This window comes from Stigmatopora nigra, chromosome 17 (genome assembly GCF_051989575.1).
Source record: "Stigmatopora nigra isolate UIUO_SnigA chromosome 17, RoL_Snig_1.1, whole genome shotgun sequence".
Taxonomy (NCBI): Eukaryota; Metazoa; Chordata; class Actinopteri; order Syngnathiformes; family Syngnathidae; genus Stigmatopora; species Stigmatopora nigra.
This window is the reverse complement of record NC_135524.1, coordinates 5,186,109-5,197,352: the sequence shown is the minus strand read 5'-3', so window position 1 is coordinate 5,197,352 and position 11,244 is coordinate 5,186,109. Positions and strand designations below refer to the sequence as shown.

The 11,244-nt window shown below is 37.2% G+C and overlaps 1 protein-coding gene across 1 annotated transcript; it reads left to right on the top strand.

Moving 5' to 3' along the window:
* Window positions 1–393: 393 nt before the first annotated feature.
* On the top strand, window positions 394–1,022 carry LOC144210554 (growth arrest and DNA damage-inducible protein GADD45 gamma-like). The gene is made up of 3 exons (XM_077737271.1): window positions 394–494; window positions 611–818; window positions 909–1,022. The coding sequence occupies exons 1-3, from the start codon at window positions 394–396 to the stop codon at window positions 1,020–1,022; spliced, it is 423 nt and encodes a 140-aa protein (XP_077593397.1).
* Window positions 1,023–11,244: the final 10,222 nt, after the last annotated feature.

The following is an 11,244-nucleotide window of genomic DNA, read 5'->3' as shown; positions in this document are numbered from 1 at the left end:
AGTGCAATAATAACAAAAGAAAAGTCATTCTAAAGTGTCCACAAACACATTCAAACATCCAAAAAGCTGAACATGTTGGCTTTTGTCCGGACTTTGACCGGTGTGTTCTGCATGTGTGGTTTCATTATTCCAAAATCATCAAAAGGTCAGAAATTCCTTCCAATTGATCCTTTCATTGAAAAGCTGCTTCGCTGACTTTAGAAGACTTCTAAAGGCACGCGTCCCCAAGGGTTGGCTGAGGACAGCAGGCCTGTTGTCACCATTGTGCATGAAAGAGCCAATCACAGAGTGAGCGTGTGCCAAGACATTAGTATAAAAGCGGGCCTGGAGTTTAAAGGGAGTCCATATAGCTTACTATCAAATGATCTAGCTGCAAACTCATACAACTTCACCATGCAATCTATTGGAAAATCCCTCAAGGAAGCTCTGCTCGGTGCTCAGAGCGAGAATCGACTCACTGTTGGAGTCTATGAGAGTGCCAAAATAATGACTGAGTAAGTTGGAATACACTTCAGTATAACATAGCACATTGTGGTATGTTGAATTTCTTTATCATGACACCAAAAAAGTTGACACAGCTAACCATATTTTGTTTTTGTTTTGCTTTTAGAGATCCAGACAGCGTGTCCTTTTGCGTGCTTGCCGTGGATGAGGATTTTGAGGGCGACATCGCTCTGCAGATCCACTTCACCCTCATCCAGTCCTTCTGCTTCGACAATGATATTAGCATTGTGAGAGTGAGTGACAAGCAGCGTCTGGCTGAGATCGTCACTGACGGGTCAAAGCAGCTCGAAGATGTTCACTGTGTCCTCATCACGGTACGTTCATACCAAATGCTCACTTTGCTTGGCATTCTACTGGTGTACTGAACTTGTGTCCTAATTCCACTCTCTCTTTCCAATGAACAGAGCCCAACCGAAAGCACTTGGGAGGACCCCTCCTTGGAGAAACTGCACTTGTTCTGTGAAGAGAGCCGTCGTCTGAACGACTGGGTCCCCGAGATCAGCCTCCCTGGACGCTGATGCAAAATTAAGCTCCTTTTTGTGAAGCTTTTCATCTAATGCTCATCCCGATGGAGAGGATGAAGCTGTCTCTGCTCATCCCTGGATACTCCTGAGGAGGATTCCCAATCCAGGCAGCACGGCGCCGGCCCTCGGGGCCCCCGTGGCATCGTCGTCTCTTGTCCCGTCCATGCCAAGATGACTCTCATTCTTTATGTGAATGGGAGTCAGGTATGCCTCGAGAGCGACACATCGACCCTCATTCTTTGTGCGGATGAGGTTTGGAGAGGAAGGAATAGCGACGTGCGCGAGTTGCGATCCCAAGCAACGCACGTCGCTATATTGAAGCATGCGCAGTAGGAGAAGAAGCGGTGCTGAGGAAGAGGACTTCTTAAAAAGAGACTTTTTAATGATGGCCTCTTAATTGGCCGAGCAACACAACAACAGTTGCCGTTAGCCAAAATGTTTCCCACTTTCCAGAATTGTCTTAATTTTCTAAAGGTTTCACTTTGGAAATCAAAAGATATGACAAAATATCAGATAAATACTGAAAAAATATATAAAAAGCAGATTCCTGTTCACTAAAGATGTCAATTTAGAGTGTGGGTGAATTGTCCTAAAGAAATTCTTGACATTAGTAACTTAACTTGCATTATATAGTTTATAATGACTTAAATAGTTCAGGAGAACGTTTTAAACATATTTTAAAAGAAAACAAAGATGTCACAACCAAAAGATGTCTACCATGTTGAATTATTTTGCATGTGGAACCATGTTTTGAAGACAAAAATAAAATCTTTGAATCCACCATCTTCCTTTTCCTTTCTTTATTCAATATTCCAGCATCTAAAAAATATTCGTGATTCCAACAATTTTATCTGTCTTCAGTGACTTTGAATTCAGACTCCTAAGCCAAAGTGACCCGCAAGTATTGTGTCACCATTGCAGAGTCAACAGCTGCTGTGGCCTCCACGCCCCACTGTCACACACAAAGCAGGACCAGCTGAAACGCAATCAGCACTTTAAATCTCCTCGGCAACACACCCAGCACTCGCTCCATCTGCTTTTCACTTTAACGACCAGAAGAAAGAGTAGGTGAAGGGTGGTCATGATGAAAGTCAGTGCAATTCATAGAAGTTGGAGTACATTTAAAATAAACTCATGGCACTTCAAATCAAAACAGAGCAGATTCTCCAAGAAATGAAACTATCCTTTCCAAAAAGTAGTGGTATTGGTATGTACATCATAACTGACTTCCCCAGAAAACCTTGTCTGCCCTCATTTTCAACCTGAGCCATAAAAAAAAGTCTGTTGCTGCAAACATACGCTGCCTATCAAGTGTCTGTTCAACGTAAAAGCCCCCCTTCCCCCAAAATCGGCTGAGCGCCACAGCAGATGGCATGATGTTGTGTGCTTTTAAGAACAACTAAGACATCTCATTCATAAATTAATTACTAAATTGAAGATTAAAGAAAGTACATTTAAAGTACAAATTCCAACGGCTGCCTGTGGAAACATGCAGCCAAAGTCAGTTGATGTTTGAATTTTAGTATATTAGTTGCAGTAAACATTATACCGAATAAATATTTGGACAGTATATATATATTACTGGATGCATTTGAGTAAGATTTGCAAAAATGGCATTATAGGAGAGGCTGTCTAGTACCTATGCTAATAATATTCTACATCATTAGCATGAAAACACACTCACACAGCTGTTGCTAAAAGATTGGAAGCCCCTCCAGTTATTGCTGGAGGGTTGGGGCCCTTGCAGTAGTAGTGATGGAAGGAAATTGGACACTAAAAACAGCAAGTCATTGATCACAGGTAGACTTTGTTGATATTTTTTGTTGGAAACGTAGTAAACATGGCCTTTTTTAACATTATGATTAATTAATCAGTGAAATATCACTTTAGTCTTGTAGCTAACGTCTAAAGTCTTGATAGGCCAGGTGATGCACTTTTGAAATTGCATTTAATGGGAAGTCTAGTCCTACTTCATATTCTCTTATCATATCTGTGAGCAAATGTATTCATATATAAACTCCAGACATCTCTTTTCCTCAATTCTAATATTAAGAGTTAATATCAATGCTTCTAACTTTAATTAATTCATACACCCTATGGAAGATGAATGAATGAATGTATGCTGCCCTGATTATTTCCCTTTAAGGAAATTCTAGTACGTTTTGCCTTAAATACAATAACAGGCCTTTACAATGTTAATGAATGCATGCTTCTTAGGTTTCTTCCGTTTTGGTGGTGTAAAATAATTTAGACCTTCATATTTGCATTAGGTATTCATCCCTAATCCCACTCACACCGAGTTTGTGTCATGTTTCTGTGTTTGCGTGCAGTGCGGAAAAAGATCAGCTGGCTGAATGTGCTTGTTTTGCAACCCCCCACCCCGAGCTCCACTCGCCAAAACAAAACTCAAACAAAAGCTACAGCCAACACTTCTGCAGCCTCTTCAATGGATGCAAAAAGCAGAAAAATGAGGGGAGGGGCCCCTAAACAAAGATGCATGGGGACCCTGGAGCTCTCTCCTCCTTTGTCCTAAAGAAAAGAGGTCCAGCAGCAGCTGCTGTGGCTGCATTGGACATTTGAGACACTCCCTTTCACCCCAAATACAAAGTCTGGAGCTGTAAGTGCTGGCTGCAGGAGGGGATGGGCTGTGTGGGTTCATCAGGGCCACGGGGGTCGACGTATACCAAACTAAAGGCACACTTTGCCAGAGCAACGTGGAGCTGACTTGTCAGTCAACTAGCAGATGAACAGAAGGCAGTGGAGGACTTAAAGTGCAGAAGGAAGCCTTTAAAGTTGGGAAGCCCATCAGTCAGAATACAAAGGCAGCAAAGAGGTCTACCATATGGACGCACGCACATCATCTGTGCTCCAAAGAAATCCAGTTTGAGCCTCATCTTTTACATAGTGACTACAAGTAGACACTTTGTGATTGGCTCTGTGCTTGTGTGTCTCCATTAATTGGTTTGATAGGGTTCCTTTACTTTTAGGACTGTTTTGGAAGTCAAATTGACTTTATCATGTTTATAAAAGAAACATGTATATCCATAATATTACATTTGAAATCAATGTCTGTCCTCTTTGAACCTTTCAAACTAAATATTCATTTTGGAGTAAGATGCCTATCCCTGTGGTTTGCATTGTTAGACCTAACTGAGAATAAAAAAGCATCATAAATGGCTTTTTTTCTATTGATTAGTCAAATGAATAACGTTTTTATATTGGTTTTCTTTACATAACAACATAACAAAGTAACAACAATGTTGTTTATTGTTGGTTCTGAATTGTCATACAAAGTTTTAGCTGAGAAATTGTGAAAAGAAGAATGACATAAGGGTGCTGGACATTTTCTTTGAAACATAGTGCTTGATCCTTTTCTGCCATCTAACGGCTATATGGAACTACTACAAGATGTAAAAGATCTTGTAAACCTAGCAGTAAAACAATATTTTAAATATAATTTAAAATATTATCATATTATGCCACTTACATTCAATAATTACACAGTATTCATGATAGTTGGGTGTTGAAAAAACAATCTTCACAAATAGATATAAACAATTATTTTAATAAAAAACAATATAGATGCCTTTTGAAATTACATATTTTTTGTATGGCACTGCCACGAATATTGGTGATAATTCAGGGAATTCTTGAATATCTTTGCAAAGTAGAAAAGAACGCCTGCCATCTTCTGGTGTAAAAACACTACTACATCTGAAATAGAAATGCAGTACCAGTACATGAATGAGCCCAGTTTACATATAGAAAAAATAATTTAATTGCACCACAAAACATAGACTTATACAAAGCAACATTTTTTTAGAATGTTACCTTGTTAGTGAGTTGGCTTGTTTCATAAGGAATTGTTGTTTAGCACCTTGCATAGTTTCTGCATTGACTATTTTTAACCTGACACACAACCCATTACCTCCCCACGTTCATGCATAATCAAACATATTACCCTTTATGCTAATGACATAGGTATCAATTATGTTAAATGCCTGTCTTAAATGACAGCCATAATTAGGCTCATAATGCCGGCGGAGAAATTAGGAGAGAATAATGGTAACTGATATGAAAGGGAAGGCTGAGAGAGCTCTCTGAATATATTAATGAAGAAATAACCTACCTGGTAAATTGTTTTTATTTTAAAATGAAGTAGTTAAAAGTTGTGTTTTTGGATTAAAGTAATGTCTGAAATTACATGTAAAAATCATTGGAGGAATACTGTAATACTTGACAATAACATTACTAAAAAATAAATAAATCACCCTAAAATAATAAAAGAGTAGAGCAGCACTAACCAGATGAACCAAATTTGAAATTCCAACTTACATATAACCTTTTAATTGCTGTTGATTACCAAACATCAATCACACATTTGATTACGTTTGGACCAGCAAGTCATGTCAATTGTGAACCTTACTGTGTTACCCATGACATGTGACATTTGGCTTACTCATGTTGAGACATTTGTTTTGATTACTTCTTTGTACCATAAAGCCCTACTTTATATACTGACTGTTTAATTAACCTTCCAATATGCCATACCTGTCACCTATAAATGGGTTACTATGGCATCAAATGGAATAACCTCAACACTTGACTATTAAGTGAAGAGAATACAAATGTGGCTCATAAGGAAGAATACAATTTCTTGTTGTGCACAGGAGTAAATTAAGGAAATAATGAATATTCATGAGCAGATTAGTAATGGTTAGTTATGGTTATAAATCTTGAGGTGACAAGATGATATCGCCAACTTGATGCACGCTCACTGATGGCGTTAATGCTTTGCTGTCTCCATTAGCTGCAACTCATTTGGAGCCGGATATGGATCGTTACTGTTATCACTCCACCGCTGCTGCTCAGCTTTAAAACTCAGTCCAATGGGATCATTGAATCAGCTCAGTCTCGCTGTTCCGACTCACTTCTGAGGTTGACAAATATGACAATTACTGCAAATATCAGAAACTGGGCCTTGGATCTATTGCGTATAAACAGATTGGCGTGATTTAGGCATCTCATCAAATCTGTGAGGCAGATTGTGTGCTATTAATTCTTAATGTGTCGCAATCTTACGAGAGATATCAAATGTAATTCGGCAGTTGAGACTAGTAAGTGTATATGGGTATATGGGTTAGGGTTAGTGAGTGTATATGGCGAAGCAAGAAAAGCATCAGCATGAATACCAAGATGACTGTGAAGATATGTGGAGTACATTTTCAAAAGATAGCATTTCTGTGTGACATCAGAATGACATTAAATCAGCCACCCTGCAAGGAAAATTTAATATATGAATCAAAACATGAAGCTCCAGGAGAGAACCTGACCACTGAGCTGGATAAAACACACCATATGTATTCGGATATGCTCTGGAAATGGATTTTTTTCTGAGATGCTCTTCATTGTTTTTAGAAAGACGAGATGAACTCACTGGGACAGAGGTGACTCATCCGGCAAGACAAAAGGGCTGTCAATCAAATCACAGAAGAGGACATTTTTTGGTGTCTTACTTAACTTTGAATGATTGTAGTTTAAGTTGGCTCTGGTGGATGTGGACAGGACAGCTCTGCCTTGAGATTTGAATGAGCTGACTATCAGGTTTTTCAAGATTGTCATTTAGCCTTTTTGCTGGGCCTTTTTTTTGCAAATGCAATCTTGAGATGAGTTGTGTATGCTGTCAATGAATGCAGTTTGATCACTTTGACATTATAGTATTTTGGAAAGTTATGGTTGCATAATAATCATCATATTCTAGTTCAATGTCTAAGATATCATAAGAGAAAACACAATGAATGAACATCAATAGTGGTTTTAGTAGTTTTAATAGTTGTTTTCATGCCGAATTGTGAGTCTTAAAAGAAAGTGCTGCTGTAAAATAAACCAATGAAGAGACACAACAATCAGTATTGCCTCACTTGCACTTTAGCTAGTTATTTAAAAAAGAAAAAAGAAAGAAAAACTATAAAGTTGAACCAATTTTGGAATTTCTGTAATCATAAAGGAGAGATACAATGGGAGAACTGCACAACTCCATCCTAATTCCAATTATATCCATAGAAACTGTTATTAACTGAAGTTCAAAAGCCGGTAATTAAGCAGTAATTATAGGAAGATGATGTCACATGAGACAAAAATGATTAACTCCTACATCATATTCAAATGAGAAGTACTTTCACATCTAACTGCATAGATGTAATCCACTTTTACGGTGAGGTTGTGATAATCATACCAGTAATGATGGTCATTATGCATCACCTTATTTGATTTTGTCTCATTGCCTTTTGCTAAGTGAATATATTTATGACTGGGTGAAAATTGCTGTTAAATGACTTTCACTTAGCTTGGATGCACACGTATTCTGTCACGACCTGAGATTGTCAGTAGATGGTTGTTATATGCCTCATCTTGGCAAATAATACACGAATTAGACTTACAAAGGGGATAGATTCTAATTCCTTAATCAGATTTCCTGCTAAAAATTGAAAATAAATTCTTAATTGTAACATATTATGTGACAAGACTTTGTTAGTTTGGTTAACATCCATTAATGTTGAGGCAAATTGTTTATATTTTGTTAGTACAGTTAATTTCATTTCTGTAAAGTGTGATCATTTACAAAGTTTCTTATTACCAATAAAGGAGTGATTATCTTGCCTAGCTTGCTACTTGCATGCCGGCTGTTTATCGGACTTTACTGATTGTTTTTTTTTCTTTCTTTTTGAGCTTAAGTGAAAACATGCTGCTGTCTTATCATCTAAGATATATCACTGCTACAAATCTATTATTTTCCTCCAAGGAATTCAGTATTCCTGGCAACGTGGTGAGTCCTTTCCCAGCTCTTGGGACGGCCGACATGTGATCTGATCCAAGACCCGAGCGGAACTCATTCAAGGCCAAAATGAATGTTCCATGTGATAAATAAATATGGGTTCAAATGTGCACGACGGACCGCAACTAAGCATGGATCGAGTTAAATCTCAGCTGGAGGAGGTGACACAATATTCTGCTTTGAATTTTATTGTGTCCAAGATTTTGCTCACATTAGGAGAGAAGGACATTGTTTGTTTTATAGAAATAAACTTTGGAAGGCATTGCAACCAAGTGGTATCCCATAATATAGCTTTAAAAACTCTGCTACAAAATGTCCAATAACAGACAGACATCAGACTATATGGGAAGGTCACAAAGGTCATCTCTAGTTTATTTACACCAAGTTCTGATTCTTTTAAAAATACCATTGAATAATACCAATGTGTTGACTGAAAAATCTGATATTTTTACATTATGTTTAAGTATAGATGTCAGATGAAACATGTTTTTTTTTTTTTTTAGCATAATCTAAAGCCCGCTGGGCCTTTTTTACTCAGACTTATACCATTTCCCAGCGACATAATGGCACAATGTCGATAACTTGAGTGGCTCTACTTATACGATTGCTACCTTTTTATTCAATTTAAACACAATTATAAGTTATTGGTCAAGATTTTGTCAAAAGGTTTTCCCTCATCATTTTCATAATTCAACATTTGTTTGTATATACCTCCAACATTCCTGCAATAAATAGTCGTTCAAATGAATGCATCATGTGTTTAAAATGTAAATTGATATGCGATACCATCACTGTTGGGGTACTTTTTGGAGTGGCAACTTTGTTAAGAACAAGACAACAATTGTGGACCCCAATTCCCTAGGTATTCCAGTTCTGACTAAAATGACTGTATTTGCATTTACCTCTCTGGGGAATTGGTCTTGCGCAGTTAAATGAATTTTAATGACCATTCATGATACACATCTCCAGGAACGCTGAAGGAAGACTCTTGTTTTAATGAAGCCGTGTATAATTTAAACGCTTGAGAAACTTCTTCGCAAGCCACAAATAAAGGAAAGCTCAAGAGATGCATGTAATATTTCCCCAGTTATGAATTTAATGCCATTGTGTGTTTATGAGTAATGTGCTGTCTCAAAAAAAGGCTTATCACATGGACTCTAAGGACAATATTTACTGCCCTTTGAATAATTCATTGCAGTAAGGTCACATTAAAATGCATAAATAAAATTGCAGATGTTTCTATATGTTTTTTTAAGCTATGTACAGTATATATGATATTTTGACAGCACGGTTCAATAGAAGATGCTCGCCTTTATATTTGTTGCTTCGGTATAAACATGCAGATTCAGCTCTTTTTGTATTAGACAAAAGTTTTTTGTTTAATCAATAACAATACATACTTTGTTTTTGATGATTTTGGAGCTTTCATTTTGATTTTATTTCACAAAAAATGGGATATCAGAATGACAAGCTACACTGTATTGTATTCAGTAGCCTGATTGGGCTCGGTTACGAATACCACTGTTTAGTTTGAGGGAATATTATAGTTTAGGTTAGAATAAGTACTTTGCAAGGGTTAGGAAAGCTCTGTGGTCTGGGTTAAATTGAAATTGCTACATAAATAAGCACATGGTTAATGTAAGCAGACATGGGTTGAAAAAATCAAATAAAATAAACATTGACCTCTCATCCATCAACTCAGACCTCTTTACTCGAATTTGACTTCTCACTGTTACATCAAAATAACATCATTAGATATCCTTTACTCATGTTCCCTCCTTTACAGCAGCTTGAGTTGTAATACGGACACATCACGGACAGAAATGATACTGCTTTATCTTTATTTTTTGGCGTGTACTCTTACTATTGAGGGCCAAAAAAGATGACTATGATAACAGTTAATGACCTGAGGTGTATTGGAAGAGAATTAAGAAAGTACTGACTGATTTAATGAAACAGAATAGAAGTAAAGTGGAAATCAATTCCTACTTAAGATATAAACTCCTTTATCTTAATTTAAATCATCATGTCTACTGTGAAAAGTATGATTGTTTTTTTTTTATTTACCTTTCTTTCACCTTATTTATTTATTTTTTAGAAATGATGAATCATATAATCCATTCTTTCATTCTCTCTGTGTGTCATTTAAGAAAAAAATAGTATAAAATAGTACTTGCAAAGCACAGTATACTGATGATGCCAGTAGATGGCACCCAAATTTGCCACTTTTCTACTATTGCGTCAAATTGTGTCGCTCTCAGGTTTCAGTTTAACTTTCATGACGGGTGTGTGTTTGTGCCCATGACTCAGGATGCCCTGGTCAGAGGGTAGTTTGGCCTTCTGACGCTTTGGAGTAAATATAAAAATAAAGCATCACGCAGGAAAGCCCTAATTAGTCTGTCAGTACTTCTCACATGTTCATCATCCAGACCCCCACAGCAGCAACTCTTCACCCAACACTCTCTGACCCCCACCCCCCTTCCATCCTCCCACCAGTTACTCCAACCTCCTCACCCCTTACTATTTTCTCTCGCTGTCAGGGTTGGTCATCAGTATAAGACTGAATCCGTCATTGAGGTCAAATGGACGCGGGCATGTTTATCAAAACTAAAACAGATAAAAAGAATGAGTGCACCCTGGAGAAGGAAACAGCCTGACAAATCCAATAATTCAATAAAACACCTCCGAGGAGTGTTAAAGTACTCTCTTCTTCACTTAAGCTATCGGAGCAAATATGAGTTTGTCCACAGTAAATGTGACATGCACATGACCATGTTGAAATTGGATCCATTTTTTTTGTGGACCACATCTCTGCTTTCTTGTTCCTTTGACTGAATCCTATTATGGGGGTCACCATCACTCATCTTGGGATGATAGAGTAAATGGTACAGTAATTTTATATATTACAAAGAGGGAACGGTATTGATTATTGTTGGGTTTATTCTGTTTTATTATTATAATAGTTATATTAATTCATTTCTTTATTAAATCAATCTCTTTCTTTTCTTTGTATTAATTCATTACTTTGTTAAATCATTCTCTTTCTGTTTTTCAAAAGTCTTGAGGTCACACCAAGTCATCTTTAACCTAGACAGCCTGTTCCAGGATGGTTATACAAACAATCCACCCAATCTCGGTCCTTGAGATTTGGTGGGCCCTTGGTGACGAGGACAGGGCTATTCGGACAATAACAAGAATATTGTTATTGTTATGTAACCGTACACTTCGGGTTTTTCTGTATGTAACGATTATATGATTATGATTATATTATATGATTCTTAGGTCAAGGAGGTTGTATAATTACTCTAATCTAAATGTTGTTAGGTCTAGTCCCTGTTTTTGTTATTAGTAAAATACTTTGATTGTTATTGTAGTCCCAGA